Below are 19,224 nucleotides of genomic sequence, written 5' to 3'. Positions count from 1 at the left end.
AGCGAGGAGCAGTGGCTCACGCCTGTAATCCTAGCACTTTGGGAGGCTGAGGTGGGAGGATCATGAGGTCAGGAGTTCAAGACCAGCCTGACCAACATGGTGAAACCCCGTCTCTACTGAAAATATAAAAATTAGCAGGGCCTGGTAGTGGTGCATGCCTGTAATCCCAGCTACTCAGGAGGCTAAGGCAGGAGACGCCTGGGTAGCAGAGTGAGACTCTATCTCCAAAAAAAAAAAGAAATTATTTTATTATTATTGTTATTTTTTTCAATAAGGGGTCTCGCTCTGTCAACCAGGCTGGAGTACAGTGGCACGACTGTAGATCATGGCGGCTGCAACATCTGTGTGATCCAGTAATCCTCCAGCCTTGGCCTCCTGAGTAGCTGGGACCAAAGGCTCATGCCACCACGTCCAGCTGGTTTTTAAACAGAGACGGGGTCTTGCTTTGCTTTGCTGCCCATGCTGGTCTCAAACTCCAGGCTTCAAGCAATCCACTTGTCTCAGCCTCCCATGAGGGGTACATGTGTGAGCCACCGCAGGTTTCATTCTGGGAGACAAAAGTGTTCTCAAATTGACAGTGATGATGGCGGCACAACTCTGTGAATATTCTAGAAACGACTGAACTGTACACTTTAAATGGGTATGTTGCATAGTACGTGAATTATATTGCAACAAAGCTGTAAAAACACACACAAAATATCCAGTTCTCTAATGTCCACTGAGGCCCATCCATTCAGCTAATAGTCAAGTGTATCTGACGGTGAAAAAAGGGCTGTCCTGAGTGCCAGTGCCTGCCTGTCTCATGAGTCTTGGCTGTGCCCCCAGCAGCTGGCAGCAGGCATCATTCTGCACCCAAGGCACCCACTCTGTGAAGGGAACGGCAGTTGGCCTGGGGCTCCCCTCCATTCTGGCTGCTGGAGTGCCTCACCCTGGCTGGCAACATGGATGCCCTGCAGCACTTGAGCCCAGTCCCAAGCCCTGGGGGCCAGGCGCACTTTGGAATTCAGAACCCTCCCGAGGACAGGAACATGGTGCCCAGGTGTACGTTATGAAATGTGCACGCCACAGAAGGGCAGTGCCAACTAATCAAAACACACTGATGTTTGGACTGTATGCATTTTCACATCAGTGAGATCACCTACAATAACAGCCTCCCAGGGGCTCAGGGCAGATGTCACCGCCTTGGGAGTTTTACAGAAAGGCCCTGAGTCGGAGAGCTTTGGGTCTGGGGACTATGGGCTCGGCGCATGGGACTGCACTGGTCCCCTGGGCTCTAGAGCTGTGGGCAGCAGACGGGAAGCGGGGGCGGTGGGGACCAGGTACAGAGCTGCAGGCCGGACCTCCCCCAACACCCCTGGCCTTCAGGAACTCGGGTCTACCTTGGTGGCTGCGGGGAGCGGGGCTTGGGCTTCCCCTTTTCCTTCTCCCGCTCCTTCTCCCGGTCGCGGTCGCCGCGGTGCTGCCGGTCCTTCTCATCCCGCTTGGCGCGCTCGCGCTCCCACTCCTCCTTCCGCCGCTGCCGCTCCTTGTCGCGCTCGCGCTCCCGCTCGCGCTCGCGTTCCCTCTGCCGGCGCTCCCGCTCGCGGTCCCGCTCCCGCTCCCGCTCACGTTCACGCTGTCTGTTCTCTCGCTCTCGCTCTCGCTCCCTTTCCTTTGTTAAAAAGCCAAACACATGGGGACGCAGTGCGTTATTCAGGTGGTAGAAGCACTGAAAGCCCTGACTGCACCACCACGAGCTTCGTCCATGTAACAGAATCACACCTGCACCCCACAGACCACACAAAATGCCAGGTGCACAGCACTATGTCACTCTGCGCACCAAGGGTGCCACGCTGTGTGGTGGAGTACAGAGGCGGCAAGTCTACCTTGCAGAGAGGGAGGCAGGATCAGCAGCACCCTCCGGTGGGGATCTCGTTCCCAACCCTCTCCTTAAAACACAGTGTTAAAACCGGGTCAGATGCCAAACCAGAGCGAGCATCAACTAGGAGTGAAATCATTCCAACTGCCAATTCTAGACTAACTCAAGGCACCAATTCTGCAGTCACAGCCCAGCATGCATTGGGAAAGACGGCGTTCTGCTCTCTGGAGAGATGGAGCATCCACAGACAGGAGTTGCAGGCTTGTCCTGGGCGGGTGCAGCCAGGCAGTGTGCATGCACTGCCTCTGGAACAACTTTTCCTCTGCTCTTATTCATTCATGTGCTCTAATATTCGAAGTTAAAACTGAATAAAGTCCAATCACAGTGCACCTGACAGGTTTCAGGCTTCAGGCCACTGCTGGGGAGATGCAGAGTGCACCCCTGGCCTCCCTGCTGCCCATCCCTTAGACACAGCAGAGAGGAACCCAGTGGAAAGGGACTCCTGGGGCTTCCAGGGTGCCCTGCCCAGGGGTAGGGAACAGGACCCTGCAGCCCACCTGCAATGAGGAAGCTGCTCTCTGGAGAGACGGGGCAGGAAAGGATTGAGCAGGGGAACTCTTCTGACACTACGGGGCCCTCTCTCTGAGCTCACCCTGCTGGGCTCCTGAGGAGACAGCTGCACCTGGCCCTGAAAGCTCATGACTGTCCCCACAGTCACAGCATAGGAACTACCCAGCTGCTTCTAACTGACCGTTCTCTGCAGCACCCTAATGGCCAAGATGAGGAAGTCACAGGCTGAAGCACATAATTCATCAATATGCTAAACTCTGAGGCGCAGATCGACCAGGGAGGCAGTCTCAACATAGACCAGTCTTGAATGAGAGCAGTGAGGTGCAGCAGGCCCGTGAGAACACACCTACCAAGCTGGCTGGAGAAGACGTGAACAGGCGTCACATCCTAAACAGGGTCACTCAGGGGCGGAGAAGAGTGACGCTCCCGGGCAGGGGAGACACATGCCCGTGGAAACAGGCACCAGTAAGTGTACTGGCAAATCTCATTTTAAAGACCAGGCTGAGTCGGGCGTGGTGGCTCACGCCTGTAATCCCAGCACTCTGGGAGGCCGAGGTGAGTAGATCACAAGGTCAGGAGTTAGAGACCAGCCTGGTCAACACAGTGAAACCCCATCTCTACTAAAAATACAAAAAATCAGCCGGGTGTGGTGGCAGACACCTGTAATCCCAGCTACTCGGGAGGCAGAGGCAGGAGAATCGCTTGAACCCAGGAGGAGGATGCAGTGAGCCGATATCACAAGATCACTGCACTCCAGCCCAGGTGACAGTGTGAGACTCTGTCTCAAAAAAAAAAAAAACATACCAAACAAAAAACACCAAACCAGGCTGGGCACAGTGGCTCACGTCTGTGCTCCCAGCACTCTGGGAGGCCGAGGTGGGTGTATCACTTGAGTCAGAAGTTTAAGACCAGCTTGGGCAACATGGTAGAACCCCATCTCTACAAAAATACAAAAAATTAGCTGGGCATGGTGGTGCATGCTGGTGGTTCCAGCTATTTGGGAGGCTGAGGTTGGAGGATTGCGTGAGCGCAGAAGTAGAGGCTGCACTGAGCCGAGACGGCACCACCGCACTGCAGCCTGGGTGACGGAATGAGAACCTGTCTCAAAAATAAAAAAACAAAACAAAACAAAACAAAACAAAAACCCCCAAAACCATAGCAAGAACCAGATTTCAGGAAGTCCTTGTTGGCCATTAGTTCAATCACTGGCTCTGAATTCGTTCTCTGTAACAACCAATCAGGTTTTGAAACTGGTACATTGTGCTAACTATATAAACTCATATGAAGTCCTACAAATAAAAAGGGGTCACTTGAATGAACAGCTCATGAAACTGATGGCTGGATACTTAAGTCATACTTACTCGGTAATTATGATACGGCTCTGTTTCTGTATACTGCACCCTGAAGTTCTCATACTGTCCGCCACGCCAGAACCGCTCAATGTCATAGTCGTAATAAGGGTCCGCATAAGGCTCCAGTCTGGAAAGAGCCAATGAAAGATAACTCATCACTTAGGAGCACGGGCGCAAAAATACCGCACGACACGCTAGGGGCAGAAAGTAACAGACCACGACTCAGTGGGATTTGCTCCAGGAGAGCAAGGTTAGCCCATGATGAGGAAATCCGTTCACAAACTCATGCAGTAGCAGACCTGAAGTCACAGGATTCTATTCACGAGTCACAAAAACATGTTTGACAAAAATAGCCTTTCTGAAAAAAATACTTAGGAGGAATTGATACCTTAGTATGATAAAAATATATTTACACACTTTAGAGTGAAAACTAGCACCTTACTCTGGGGAAACAGGAGAAGCTCCCCCAGGAAGCTCCACGACCGCCTCTGCTGTGCGGAGGCACCAGCTGACCGGACAAGGGGAGCCCACCAGAGGCACAGGAACACGAAACAAGGGGGAGGGAGCCCACCAGAGGCACAGGAACGCAAAACAAGGGGGAGGGAGCCCACCAGAGGCACAGGAACGCGAAACAAGGGGGAGGGAGCCCACCAGAGGCACAGGAACGCGAAACAAGGGGGAGGGAGCCCACCAGAGGCACAGGAACATGAAACAAGGGGCAAAGCCACCGCGGGTTTGCGAAATGATACGATAGTGTACCTGAAGAACCCAGAGACTTGATAAAGCCAATTCAAACAAAGAAAAAAGGAACTTGGAAAGGGAGAGGATGAGAAAGTAACATGGAAATCAGATGTCTTCACAGATACAGATTATAACCAGTTAGGAGGCAGATGGAGAAAACTGTAATTACAATAGCAAGAAAGGAGAAAAAAATACTTAGGAATAAAATATTAACCCATTTCACGAGAAATGTGCAGAGCTGAATCCTGAGAGACACAAGCACGTGTGAATGAATCAGAAGGCACCCCTGGCACTTGGAGAGGGCAGCCTGGTATCGCCCACAAGTCAGTCCTTCCTACGCTGACTCAGAAACATAACACAATCCCAGGAAAAACACCACTGAGATTTTTTTTTTTTTTTTTTGAGACAGAGTCTCACTCTGTCACCAGGCTGGAGTGCAGTGGCAGAATCTCGGCTCACTGCAACCTCTGCCTCCCGGGTTCAAGCAATTCCTGCCTCAGCCTCCCGAGTTCAAGCAATTCTCCTGCCTCAGCCTCCCGAGTAGCTGTGACTACAGGTGCACGCCACCACGCTCAGCTAATTTTTGTATTTTTAGTAGAGATGGGGTTTCACCATGTTGGCCAGGATGGTCTCGATCTCTTGACCTTGTGATCCGCCCGCCTCAGCCTCCCAAAGTGCTGGGCTTCTTTACGGAGCTAGACAAGCTGACACCCAAGTTCACATGAAAAACTGGACCCCAAGACCAGCCAAGAAAACCCTAGAAATGAAAAGACACGCCCTCTGAGACATGAAGCATCCTAAAAAGCCTGTATAACTCAAGCAGTGCCATCGCAGCACATGAAAACCAGAGGCCAGAGGAAGGAGGAAGGAGGTCCAGACACGGATCCAGGTACACCCAGGGGGGTGCCATCTCAGGGGCAAAGGGGATTCTTCACTGAACAGGGAGGGGACAACTGTCCAGCAGCTGGGAAGGTCAGGCTCTTTTCCTGCCTGCGCACAGGGTGATGGGTTCTGCTCTAAATTCCTGGTGGGGTCCACGACTCTGCATCTCCTTTCCTGCGGAGCTGAGAAAACAAAGTATACACTAGCAAAAGAAGGTCCCTGGATGCCGTCCAGGGAACGTTTCAGCCCCAGGCCAACTCTCTGCTTTGGGCAGACTGGGTGGGAACCTGAGGCATCATGGCTTGAGGTGGCTCCAGCCACGGGTGGTCACTAGCACCCTCGAGGCCACCTCGACTGTCCACATGGCCTAAAACTGGCTCTCCCCAAGGACAGGGCTTCAGCCAGACAGCATTCAAACAATCTAATGTGCACACTACTCAAACAACATTATAACAATCAATAAACTTTTGTAGAGATCTGTGGTAACATGACATCATGCTACATAAAAACGAAGAGGAAGCCTGGATAACATGTGAGACCCCATCTCTACAAAAGGTACAAAAATTACGCAGGTCTGGTGGCACATGCCTGTGGCCCCAGCTACTTGGGAGGCTGAGGCAGGAGGATTGTGTGAACCCAGGAGGCTGAGAATGAAGGGAGCCATGATTGCACCGCCGGACTCCAGTGTGAGCAACAGAGCCAGATGCTGTCTCAAAATAAGAAAAAACAAGGCTGGGTGCAGTGGCTCACATCTGTAATCCCAGCACTCCGAGAGGCCAAGGTGGGTGGATCGCCTGAGGTCAGGAGTTTGAGACCAGCCTGGCCAACATAGTGAAACCCCGTCTCTACTTAAAAATATAAAAAATTAGCCAGGTGTGGTGGCAGGCGCCTGCAATCTCAGCTACTTGGGAGGCTGAGGCAGGAGAGTCACTTAAGCCCAGCAGCTGGAGGCCAAAATGGTGCCACTGCATTCCAGCCTAGGCAACAAGAGTGAAACTCCATCTAAAAAAACAAAAACAAAAAACAGAAAACCACACACACACAAGAAAACAAAGAAAAGAAAAAAAAAGGGGGAGAAAATGAGCTCCTTGAGACACAGACTTCTCCTTTGACAGTGAAAAAATAAAAGGCAGAAAAGCCTTTCTCAAAATGAGTGTGAGGGTGTGTGCTCTCTGACAAGAGGTCTCTGCCAGCAGATTTTTTCTTGGGAAACTGTTTAAGTGGAATGAAAAGGCCTCTTTCCTGCAGGCTTTCTGGAAGTTGCAGGTGAGCGGTCAGGAATGAGGCACACAGCACTTCCTCAGCGCGGCTGCCTCAGAACCATCTGCTCAGCAGCATGTGTTCTAGAGAGTGTGTCAAGCACAGCATGCCACCGGCACCTGCAACCATGCTAACAACAGACTCTCCAGTGCCACCTTGCGAAATCCTGAAACACTCTGGAAATGAATTTGGAAGGGTCTTTGTTTAATTCAATTTAAAAATAAATACTACTGAGCGGTACCATGGTCTGCACAAACACTTCCCAAACTATGTTTTAGGGAACCAAAATGTGAATAAGCCTTCTGAAGAAAGGGTTCTGTGGTCAAGCAAGATTGGGTAAAGCTGGCTCGCAGCAGGAGGGAGGCTCACGGCTCCTTCAGCAGTCACTGCTTCACCAACCACCACCAACAGTGTCCCGTTCACAGCATGCTGCGCTCCAGAGGCCCTGTGTCCCCAGAGGTCTGAGCAGTGTCAGACTCAGCACTGGCACGTGGAGAGGAGCTCCTCCACGCTGGAGAGGAGGGCACAAGTTCCTGGCTGAGAGGGGACCACTGGACATACCCGCCAGGCGTAGATGGCGGTTTCTGCCCACAGTCCCGCCCAGGGAGAGGCATGGCAGGTGAAAAGTCTAGCAAATAGAGAACGTGTAAGAATTACAAGTTTGGAGCTTAGAGATCACTTTGTTTAACCATTTCATTTCAATGGCAAGGAAACTGGGTTCAAAAAGTACTAGGAAAAGTGCTAAAACGTCTAATGCCACTTGTAACTGAAGGGTTCTGCCATGTTACACAATGAAATGCAACTTGCACAATTCAGGTTGAACTTGCACAGACCTCAACCCAGGTGGAGGGTTGCAAAGGCAGGAGTCAGATGCTCATGCGCCCCTGCCCACTGCAGAGATCCAAGGTGAGGAAGAGGGTCCCAGGCAGCTTGAAAAGGGAGCAGCGATGTAGCCCCCTGCTGCCTCTTGTCACCACCCAAACCCGGCGTGGTCTGGCTGGTGCCCACCTTCCTGTTGCAATGCTAGCCACTGAAAGTGAAGGCAGGGGACGAGGTCCTCAAAGGCATGCAGAGGCCACAGGCACCTGGGCACCCGTACAGCCACCTGCCCTCAGAGTCTGTGGGGCTGTGGGCTCACCCATGTGGAGTCCTCCCTGTGTCACTCTCCAGGGAGCCTAACCCTCCCACCCTGCTGACTCAGGGGGCTTCCCTGCAGGGCACCAGCAGATCCAGGTGGAATCCACTGCCAGTCTCTCAGTTAAGCGTGTGGGGTGAAGGAAGTGCTCACCCACTCCCTTTCTGAAAGTTACTGTTCTGGCTTCTCTGTACCCCACCCTGACATCATACTCCAAAGAACAGTAGCCTGCACCCCACCTCTATCACACCGGCACCACACCACTTTCTATGTTGGGGACGCTTGGGGATCTGGCAGGGGCCCAGTCCACGGCCCTGGCTGTGGTCTGACAGGCTGACTGATCTGATCAGAAACTCTGTTCACAGTGGAGCCACTACTGATGACCACATTTGTCACAGGTGACAGCCTGTGCACCCCAGAGGGCCCCTGTGTCTTTTGGGCCACATGTCCCTATCAGACTTGTAAACTATTCTGGGCACAGCATTCCTGGCAGCCCTAAGCAGAGATGACATTTCTTAATGTCTTACATGTGTGAGGGTGTTTTGGAGAAAGAGTCTCTCTCTGCTGTCCAGGCTGGAGTGCAGTGGCGCCATCTGTCGTGGCAACCTCCACCTCTCGGGCTCAGGAGATTCTCCCACCTCAGCCTCTTGAGTAGCCGGAACTACAGGCACGTGCCACCACACCCAACTAATGTTCGTATATTTTGTAGAGATAGGTTTGGCCATGCTGCCCAGGCTGGTCTCCAACTCCTGAGCTCAGTCAATCTGAATTGATCTGATCACCTCGACCTCCCATAACACTAGGATTACAGGAATGAGCCACTATGCCCAGCCAATATGTGAGGTTTTATAAGTCAGATGGTACCTGAACAAAGTCCCGAGGTGGTAGAAAAGGAACATTTTAAGCTGTGAATCAGGATGCATCTGTCTAGACAAGTATTACTATTACTATTCTTAAGAGGTAGAGTCTTGCGCTGACCCCCAGGCTGGAGTGCAGTGGTGCGATCCCGGTTCACCTCTGCCTCCCAGGTTCAAGCAATTCTCCTGACTCAGCCTCCCGAGGTGCTGGGACTACAGGTGCATGCTGCCATGAGCGGCTAATTTCTTTTGTATTTTAGCAGAGACCGGGTTTCACTGTGCTGCCCAAGCTGGTCTCGAACTCCTGAGCTCGGCAATCCGCCTGCCTCGGCCTCCCGAAGTGCTAGGATTACAGGCGTGAGCTACCGTGCACGGCTGCAAAGTATTATTTTTACTAAGTGATCCTGTTAGTTGATTTTTTTAATTCCAAAAAAGATACAGAGAAAAAGGAATGTTCTTGTCCGTATACCATGTCACAGGCTGTTTCTCCAAGACTGCCTGAACGGGTGTCTACAATGAAGTGCAGGGAGCGCCACCCTGCAGCCACCTCAGCCTGCCTGTGTGAAGCTGCCTCTATGTGACAAGTACTTGCAAAACTCCACATCAGGTGGCTAACATCTGTATTCCCAGCAACTCAGGAGGTTCAGGCGGGAGGAATGGTTGAGTCCAGGAGTTTGAGATCAACCTGACAAACACAGCAAGACCTCACCTCAAAAAACCAACAAACGGAAAACCCTCAACATTAGGGGATAAAATAATATGGTATCTTTAGGGGTCTGTGTTCCTGGAATTACCGCAAATCAATGATTCTCAAACTTTAATATGCAGGAGAGGGCTTGTTAAAACAAACCACTGGCCCAGCTCTCCCTAGAGCTTTAGACTCAGTCTGTCTGGGGTAGGGCCTAAGAACCTGACCTCTAACACACTGCTGGGGGCACAGGTGGCCGAGGTCAAGGCATCACAACAGGTCACAGATATCAATCCAGGCTGCACTCTCCTCACCTGTGCGGGAGGGACATGGGCCTGACCTCGGCCTGCTATGACCCAAAACAGGTCAGGAGCACCGGACGCGAAGCCTGTCACGCAGGATCCCAAAACGTGGGTGCTGCTGGTTTGGCCTTCTGTGCCGTGACGGCCCTGGAGCCCGACTGCTAACTGGGCTGCGAGCCATCCTCCTGCACACCCTACAAGGTGTGGGCATGGGCGGGACCGAGAAGGCAGGTGACAAGGGGACCCACTCCTGCCAATGGCACACATCAGGACGCCTGTACTTGCAGCACAGCTCCTTCCCTCCCTCTGGGTCCCGGCAGCCCAGCCGCACTGGGTCCCTCCAACTCACTGTGTCTTCCTCTGCAGCCACCTGGAGGACTGACCTTTCCCTTAGACGCTCTTGGTGACAGTATTTAAAGACTTGGTTAAAACATGTACATTTTCTAATTAAATGGCCACCCACATGGGGTGGCCTCCACCCTCCTGGCAGAACCCTGGCTGACAGTTCTCCCCACCGTGTCTATCAGAAACAGCCAGGGCACCTCGCCACTGTGACACATGCACCCTAATCCTGTTCCCAGAGGTCTAGACTCACCAGGTCTGGGATGAGGCCTGGCACAAAAGGCCCCAGGTTAACTGTAACAAGCACAGAGACCGTTATATAAAAACAAACAAAACAAACATAAGGAGAAGCCTGGCTCTCAGACACCAATGAAACCTTTTAGCCTTGACTGCTGAGGCTTTAAAATTTAGGGGTCCTGCAGTGTAGATACCAGCTCCTGGGAGAGAAGCTGGGGGGGCCAAGAGCCAGCTTTTGTCACCTGGTGCCAGGAGGGGAGACACCTGTTTCTGCCACCAACACTGACATGCGAAACACACACAGAGGCACAAAACCTGAGACCTGCTGAACCCTTCCCAAGCAGGCAGTTTTCAGGTCCCTGCTGCAGCCAGGGAAACTGGAACAGAGTGTCAAGGATCACGCCCAGGCTCTAAAATCCATCCTTCCCCACACATTTACAGAGTGCTCTGTGCGCAGGAGCTGTGAGGCAGGAAAGACAATATCCACAGCTAAACAAACTAACCAAAAACGAAGCCCTCCAGAGCTTCAGGAGACCCCCTGATGATCCTACAGAGTTCTCACCCAAATGCTCCCTCCTTACTGTGATCTGACATTCCACACGCGATTTAATTAGAAAATGTACATGTTTTAACCAAGTCTTTAAGTACCTATCCCTTCAATCTTGAGTTGTCACTGCTGGGGTAGGTGGGGGCCGCTGGAGCTTCCTCCCCCAACTTCTGCAGGCAGAAAGCCCAGGGGAGTCTGCTCGCGGCAAGGACTGAGAAGGGCCTCGCAGGGCCAAGTCAACAGGACTGAATCCTGGAGCGCGAGCACTGCACGCCTTCCTTTTTGTGTATCTTTTATTATCCTTCCAGACAGAAATCACAGTCATCATGATTCCCTGCTAGCAACCAGGAATGTACAGGGTTGCTCAAGCCTCAGCAAAATGCAGCTCCAATTCAGATTTGACCGAATTATAATCCAGCTCTCTGTCCTGAGGCTCACCGTCCATCCACAGGCAGAGGAAAGCAGCATTTTGTATGCCACACAAAGATCTGACTTCTACCCTTCAACCCCAGGCACTTCTTCTGTAAGGGATTTTTAAAGATCAACCATAAATGAGCCCGGCACGGAGGCTCACGCCTGTAATCCCAGCTCCTCGGGAGGCAGAGGCAGGAGAATCGATTGAACCTGGGAGGCAGAGGTTGCAGTGAGCAGAGATTGTACGACTGCACTCCAGCCTGGGCAACAGAACAAGACTTCATCTCGAAAAAAGGTACCAGCCCTAAACGCCTCGGAGGAGGAGCGGTGAAGACAGCACGGCCAGTGAAGAGAAGCACTGCTGTGCTCCCAGCTCCTGGGTAATGTGGGGTGGGGAGAGAAGACAGGGACACAGACTTGTGGGGCTCCTGAGGCCTCAAGGACAGCTGCAAAAACTCCCAGAGCTCAGAGCCGTAACGCTTCCCTCCTAGAAGCAAAAACCTGACATCAGCTGCCTGTGAGAACCGCCCCAGACTGATCCTGGGAATGTTTCCGTGACCCCAGCGAGAGGCGCTGGGCCCCGAGGAGCACACCCTGGGGCCTGCGCATGGCTGCCCTCTCAGGAGCACAGCCACACCCGGGGAGGAAAGGGAGGGGCAGGCAAGGCCATTCCTTACACTGTGTCTCTGACATCTCTCGGGAGCCGAGAATTCCAATCTCGAAAAACTTCATTTTCTTTGTCAAATTCCCGTTCGTCTTCGCCAATGGTCACCGTAAACCTTTTCTCTTCAAAATCAGGCTCCTGTTCTTTTCGGATAGTTGCTTTTTTTAAAACCTACCGTTGTAAGAAGAAAGAAGTCAACAGGGAGGCGGAATACTGGCGCTGCTGTTAGAGACACGGAGGGAGCTGCCCCACCCCATGCAGCTGCCCCGTAAGAGCAGGAGCTGTGTGCTGCAGTGCTCGCGGCGAGGGGCGGACACGGTGCAGGCATCTTTCAGGGGAGGAGGGCAGTCTGTGCCCGTCTCTACACCAATAGCTGCCCCTGGCCTCCATGTGCCCACGTGAGGTGCTCATCACTTCCTTCAACTACCCTTGGGGCTGAACCCAGGGAGCCCCAGTCACTCAGAGTCTCAGAGAGAAGGAGGTGACATGCCAAGGAAGTGAGGACATCTTGTCTGTCATCTCCCAGCAGAGAGGCCGGCCAGGAAAATGAGGACGCAGGGTTGGGTGCCGGGAGACCGGCTTCCAGAGCTTAGGCTCACACACTGGGGCCAAAGTGGGCCCAGAAGGAGGGAATGTGCAGTGACGGGGCCAGAAAGCCCCAGCTTCTCTCCAAAGGAGCGGACAGAGTCTCAGGAGCCTGGGGCACGGACCCTGCAGGGGCAGCGGCGGCAGCCTCACCAGGCTTTCCCGGAGTGGCTGCAGACTGCCTCTGTGCTCTTGGGCAGCGCCAGCCGGGGTGTGGTGCAGTGCTGATCCAGCCACCTGAAGACAGAGGGTATGCCCTGGACGGGACTCCCTGGCCTACTGGGCTGCTGCCTCTGAGGCGGACAAAACTTTCTATCCTTCCAGGCCTGGTGGTGCACGCCTGTAATCCCAGCTACTTGGGAGGCTGAGGCAGGAGAGAATCGCATGAACCTGGGAGGCGGAGGCTGCAGTGAGCTGAGACTGGGCCATTGTACTCCAGCCTGGGCAATAAGAGCAATACTCCGTCTCAAAAACAAACAGGCAAAAAAACCCAAAAGACCCAAAGCAAACGACAGAAACAGCCCCTGAACTTCAGAGGCTTTCCTGAGCCTCCCGTGGCTGCTCTAGACCCAGGAAACACTAGTTTTGTGCAAGGACCACTCTTGTAAGTCTTTTTCTTGTCAGGTTTTCTGAACTCTGTTACCTCCTTTGCATGCCGGAGTCCTCGTTCCCAGGCACTCTCTGTTGGGGGCTCTGGAGGGGGTGGAGGCAAAATTTCATCAACTACTGGCCCACCCTATTGAAAAATGAGAAGGGAGAAGGTGAGAAAGTAAAACTTTCAAGTGTACAGAGAAACCAGACAGTAAAAACATCAACACCACAGAGCTCTGAGTGGGCACTCTCCTTCCAGCAAGCCTCACCCGTCCCCGGAAAGCTGAGGCCTGCTTCCACTTGGGACCATAGAAGCATCTGAACGGGGCTGAGCCTGAGCTGAGGCTTTTCCACAAGGCACAGAGACTTGTCTCAAGCTTGAGATTCAGACAGAAGCTCAGCTGGCTGATGTGCTCACAATGAAAGAAGAGGCATCACGCACCCAAGGGTTGGCGGGCATCAGCGGGTGAGGTCCGAGAGGCGGGGCACCGTTGGGCGGGAAGGGGTCGGCTTTGGTGATTAAGGAGTAGTTCCCCTTGTCGTTCACTCCAGGGTGTATAAACCTACAATTCATTCCCCAGGTACAGTTCCCTATGGAAACAAAAGTGAGATCAGAAACAGTCCACAAGAGCCTAACTGCATAAGGGCAGCAGCTGGGGTGGGGGTGGGGGACAGTGGCCATGTTTACCCAGGCCTGGCCTGGCCTGGCCACTCGTGGGTACTGAAAGGGTGGGCAGGACAAGCCCAGAGAGGCCGAGCCAGGCGGCGGCACCTGCCCAGACACAGCAGTTCCCCAGAGGCTGCCAGGCACCCGGGACACCTTGGTCGGAGGAAACAGCCTGTTTCAAAGTCCCTTTGTAGAGAATTCACACATTACCAACGGTCTGAGTATTAACTTTCCCTTAAACCAGAAAAGCCCCACAGCCTTGCTCCCAGCCCTGGCCCAGGCTCCTCGAGGTGCAACTGGATGTAACTGTGCTCGGGCTGAAACAGACGTCAGTGAGGAGCCTCAACAACCATCGGGAGGCGGCAGGGGCACGCGGGAGGTGGCAGGTGCACGCGGGATGCCCTTGGCCTCCTCCCTAAATCTGCATTTCTCTTATCAAAACTCTCACAGAGCATTTCAAGATATTTCTGGAACTTAAACGGGCTTTTACACTTTGCTCACGAATAATCATCACAAACCTTCATTTTCAACAGAACATCAGGGTTAGTAAAGGAAACCTCGACTTTTCAGTACAGAATAGAAGGCACCTAAGTGTTTAAGTCAATTAGTGAGTGAATCATTTTTTAAAAATGTACTTTTTTGAATAGACAACATGTATACATTGTTTAAAACCAAGTATATCATACAGTATCTAAGTGGTTTTAAAGAACTTTTTCAACAGGTTAACATGCAGTTAGCTTTTACATCATTTAAAATTTTAACCTTAAACATCATAAACACTTAAGCTTGAATCAAAATCAACTTAATACAACATAATAACAGTATCAATCCAAATTAAACATGAAAGAAAGTAAAATTGCTTCTCTGGGAATGCAGAAATGACAAAGTAATTTTTAAAATTTCTAGGCCGGGCACAGTGGCTCATGTCTGTAATCCCAGCATTTTGGGAGGCCAATGTTGGGGGGATCACCTGAGGTCAGGAGTTCAAGACCAGCCTGACCAACATGGTGAAACCCTGTCTCACCAGCTAAAATACAAAAATTAGCTGGGTGTGGTGGCGCATGCCTGTAATCCCAGCTACTCGGGAGGCTGAGGCAGGAGAATCACTTGAACCCAAGAGGCAGAGGTTGCAGTGAGCCGAGATCACACCATTGCACTCCAGCGTGGGCAACAAGCGTGAAACACTGTCTCAAACAAACAAACAAAAAATTTCTAAAAGCATTTTAAGAGATCACACATGAGGGGAGAGGTAAAAAAAAATAAAAAAATCACACCTAAGTCAAAAGAGGCTGGGAAATGTTAGTCTATAGGGTATTCAAAAATCCAGAACCGGCTGGGCATAGTGGCTCACGCCTGTAATCCCAGCACTTTGGGAGGCCAAGGCGGGTGGATCACGAGGTCAAGAGATCGAGACCATCCTGGTCAGCATGGTGAAACCCCGTCTCTACTAAAAATACAAAAATTAGCTGGGCATGGTGGCACGTGCCTGTAATCGCAGCTACTCAGCAGGCTGGGGCAGGAGAATTGCCTGAACCCAGGAGGCAGAGGTTGCGGTGAGCCGAGATCGCGCCATTGCACTCCAGCCTGGGTAACAAGAGCGAAACTCCGACTCAAAAAAAAAAAAAAAAATCCAGAACCTCAGAGAGATTTAAAGAAAAACAGACTATGCAGTCATACATCTCACAAAGACTCAACATGCCACGGAGCTCGTCATGGTTTGCCTCTTCAAATACTCATACGATATTCAAAATCGCTTGTGTAACTCAAAAGGTAAACGCAGCTCACTGTAAAAAAATGTCCAAGTACAGAAAAGGGCTGAAAATATAAACCACAGCTTTTCTATACTCCTTCTTCATCTCAAGTACATATCTGGGTGGTGGCTAACTAAATATGTTATTATTTGCCCTTTTCAGTATTTACAAAAATTTTCAGGACCTATGAACCCACTGTCACCAAAGACCCTTTTCACAGATATTGGCAGGCAGAGGAAGCTGGAACAAGGCAGAAGAGAACAAACCAGCGAGCATTGAAGAGCAAGTCGAGAAGGTGAGCATGGGGCTGTCCCTAGAGACCAGACACAGGTGGGCGACAGTGTTCAGCTCTCGGGGGCCACCTGCCTGGGGAGTGCTACGCGGTGCCCTGACCCCTGGACACCAGAGTAAAGGGGACGATGACTCTGGAAAGCAGCACAGTCAGTCTGCACGTAGAGTTGGGACACTACGTGTACAAGGTATGACATCCAGCAGACGTCATGATCTTGGCTCCCTGCCAACCTCCGCCTCATGGGTCCAAGCACTTCTCCTGCCTCAGCCTCCCAAGTAGCTGGGATTACAGGCCTGCACCACCATGTCTGGCTAATTTTTGTATTTTTAGTAGAAATGAGGTTTTGCCATGTTAGCCAGGCTGGTCTCAAACTCCTGATCTCAGGTGATCTGCTGCCTCAGCCTCCCACAGGTGTCAGCTACTGTGCGCAGCCTTACTTTCATAATTTAAAAAACAATTTTTTTTTGTTTTGAGGTGTAGTTTCACTCTTGTTGCCCAGGCTGGAGAGCAATGGCATGCTTTTGGCTCACTGCAACCTCTACCTTCCGGGTTCAAGTGATTCCCCTGCCTCAGCCTCCCAAGTAGCTGGGATTACAGGCATGCGCCACCATGCCCAGCTGATTTTGTATTTTTAGTACTAAGAGATGGGGTTTCTCCATGTTGGTCAGGCTGGTCTCGAACTCCTGACTTCAGGTGATCCACCTGCCTCAGCCTCTCAAAGTGCTGGGATTACAGGCATGAGCCACCACACCCGGCTTAAAAAGCATTTGTTTAAAAAAAAAAAAAAAAAAAAAAAAACAAAGAAAAAAACTCTCCAGAAAACAGAAGCAAAAATAAAGACATTCTTATTTACAGAGTGTATTGTCTTCTGTTTCTAACTGGAACTTCAAACCCGAAATTCACGTGGACTGTGATCCTAACAGTATGAAGACAATTCTGCGGAAATTGTGCACACAGACGCGGCCTCAGGCCGAAGAGGGCAAGGAAAGACGGAAGCCACCGCACTGGGGCACAACCGTGGCTCAAATGTCTAAGGGCTATTTCTGGCAGGATGAAGATCTTTTTCTGAACTGGAATGTCAGCACAGCAGCAACTGTTTTATTCTATTATTCATCTTCATCCCTGTGTGAACACTGTTATTATTTTACTTACATAAAATATTTCGTAATAACATGAGATACTTGTAAATAAAGAATCCCCACACACTCTCAAGGGTACACGGTGAAGTCGACCTCCTGCCCCGGGCTTCCAGGGCCACTGCCAGAGGCAGTCACCAACTTCCTGGGGCTCGATCCATCCATCTTCCCTGCTTTCTTCTGGGCATGTTATGTTCTGTGTTGAACCTTGCTTTTTTCACCACACAATATAACTACAAAAAGGGAACCTGCAAGCTCGGCAGCAACATACCCAAACAGCACCAGTGAGAGACCCGCAACATGGAAAATCTGGAAGCTCACACAGAGATGCTGGGAACTAAAGCCCACGCGCCAGTACAACCTGCACATGAAATAGCTTTAAATGTCTCTTTTAATTCTGAGTACAGTAAATATCAATCTACTGTATTTCTTTGGTTTATGGGTCATTTCTATTGATGTGTATGGTATTAAAAATTAAGAGACATTTAAAGATATCTCACTATTTCACTATAACAAGAAACCCAATATTTGGTAACAAATATTTAAGAAGGTATTTTTAAAGTATTTGGTGAGAAGAGTAGAATTCTATGCCTTTTTGCCCATCTCTTGAATGCTGGCCCTGAAAGACACGTGGGCTCCCATCTGCATCTGGCCATGATGGGCTGCCGGGGCTGAAGCTGGAGAGGATGCTACAGCCCCACACAGAGAGACAGCTGGAAAGAGAGAGGCATCGTAAGAGCCTTTTCAGACGTGCTGGGAAATCCTTCCCGACACCGCACTCAACAAGGGAAGGCTCCTCACAGTAAGCTGCGATCGAACCCCATTGCCAAACTTTTCTAACCCGGTTCCTCGGAAGTCCACTGGTCTATCCTGAACTGAGTAGGTCTTTTGCAGATGCATGATTCTGTGACATCCTGCAATGGTCGCCTGAAAAAGTCCTTACCCACTGAGAAGCTGTAGAGCACAGAGCGACTGTATTTTCCCAAAGTCCAGTTTTCAATGGAAACCTCCAATTTTAATTGAATTTTTTGAGACCGAGTTTCGCTCTTGTTGCCCAGGCTGGAGTTCAGTGGTGTGATTTGTCTTATGGCAACCTCCGCCTCTCGGTCCAAGCGATTCTCCGGCCTCAGCCTCCCGAGCAGCTGGCGTCACAGGTACTCGCCACACGCCTGACTAACTTTTGTTTGGTATTGTTAGTAGAGACAAGGTTTTTTCCAAGTTGGTCAGGCTGGTCTGGAACTCCCAACCTCTGGTGATCCGCCCACCTTGGCCTCCCAAAGTGCTGGGATAGGCGTGAGCCACCGTGACCAGCCCTGTTTTTATTTTAATATTGCTAACACTGTCTGTTGTTCTCCTTGAAGCTGTGGGCTCACTTTGTTCCTGCCAAGACCCGGATCTGCATTCCCTGGCGTGTCTGCCAGTCTTCCTCGTGCATGTGTGCTCCACGGAGAGCACACAGGGTCAGCTGCAGCTCAAACCCTTCACGTGCTGCCCCCGAGACTGCTGGACTGCAGTGCTGGCAGCGGACTATACCCGCACTGCCACTCCACCACGCTGAGTGCTGAGAGACAGGTACAGTATTACCCCTCCTCTGCTTTCTGCAAATTCAGTTACCCACGGTCTGAAAATATTAAATGGAAAATTCCAAAAATAATTCCTAAGTTTTATATGACGCTCTGTGCTGACTAGTGTGATGAAATCTTGCGCCGTCCTCCCCTGTTCCACCTGGGACACGATCATCCCTTGGTCCAACAGATCCACGCTGTCCACAGCGCTAACCGTCCACTAGTGGCTTAGCAGCCCTCTCGGCCAACAACTCCTGGGGGCTTGGCAGTGCTGTCCTCACTGTGGCTCCGTGCTCCAGGATCACTGGGGCAGACGACCTTCCTTCTAACACATCGTCAGAAAGTCAAGAGTGGCCCAATGCTACGTGGCAGGGCATCTGTCTTGGCCTCACATCATCAGAAGGCTGACTACAGCAAAGTGAGCTCTTCTGAGAGACCACATTCACATTCTTATTATACTATATTGTTCCAACTGCTCTATTTTATGACTGGTGATTGTGGTTAACCTCTTACTGTGTCTAGTTTATAAATTAAACTTTATCATAGCAATGTACCTATAAAAAAACCCACAGCATATTGGAGGGCTTGTTACGATCTGACGTTTTGGGCACTCATGTGAGTGTGGGGTGGGCAGTGTCGTGGAACGCTGTCCCTGTGGATAAGGGGAATGCCTGCACTGCAGGGTCTTACTGGGGTGATGAAAATACTCTAGGCTGGGCGCGGTGGCTCACGCCTGTAGTCCCAGTACTTTGGGAGGCCGAGGCGGGTGGATCACGAGGTCAAGAGAT

General features: G+C 51.2%; 1 protein-coding gene across 2 annotated transcripts in view; it reads right to left on the bottom strand.

The window, feature by feature from the left end:
• ZC3H18 (zinc finger CCCH-type containing 18) overlaps positions 1 to 19,224 on the bottom strand; it is a 66,262-nt gene that overhangs the window by 22,097 nt on the left and 24,941 nt on the right. For both annotated transcript variants that reach the window (XM_037743938.1, XM_017543712.2), the window contains 5 exons: positions 13,468 to 13,616; positions 13,078 to 13,170; positions 11,863 to 12,020; positions 3,790 to 3,907; positions 1,380 to 1,651 (listed from right to left, as the gene is read on the bottom strand). In XM_037743938.1, coding sequence (XP_037599866.1) covers positions 1,380 to 1,651; positions 3,790 to 3,907; positions 11,863 to 12,020; positions 13,078 to 13,170; positions 13,468 to 13,616 — 790 coding nt within the window. The remainder of the gene's footprint in view (positions 1 to 1,379; positions 1,652 to 3,789; positions 3,908 to 11,862; positions 12,021 to 13,077; positions 13,171 to 13,467; positions 13,617 to 19,224) is intronic.

This window comes from Cebus imitator, unplaced genomic scaffold (genome assembly GCF_001604975.1).
Source record: "Cebus imitator isolate Cc_AM_T3 unplaced genomic scaffold, Cebus_imitator-1.0 Scaffold159, whole genome shotgun sequence".
NCBI classification, from domain to species: Eukaryota; Metazoa; Chordata; class Mammalia; order Primates; family Cebidae; genus Cebus; species Cebus imitator.
The sequence above is the reverse complement of the archived record's forward strand: the minus strand, read 5'-3'. Positions and strand labels throughout refer to the sequence as shown.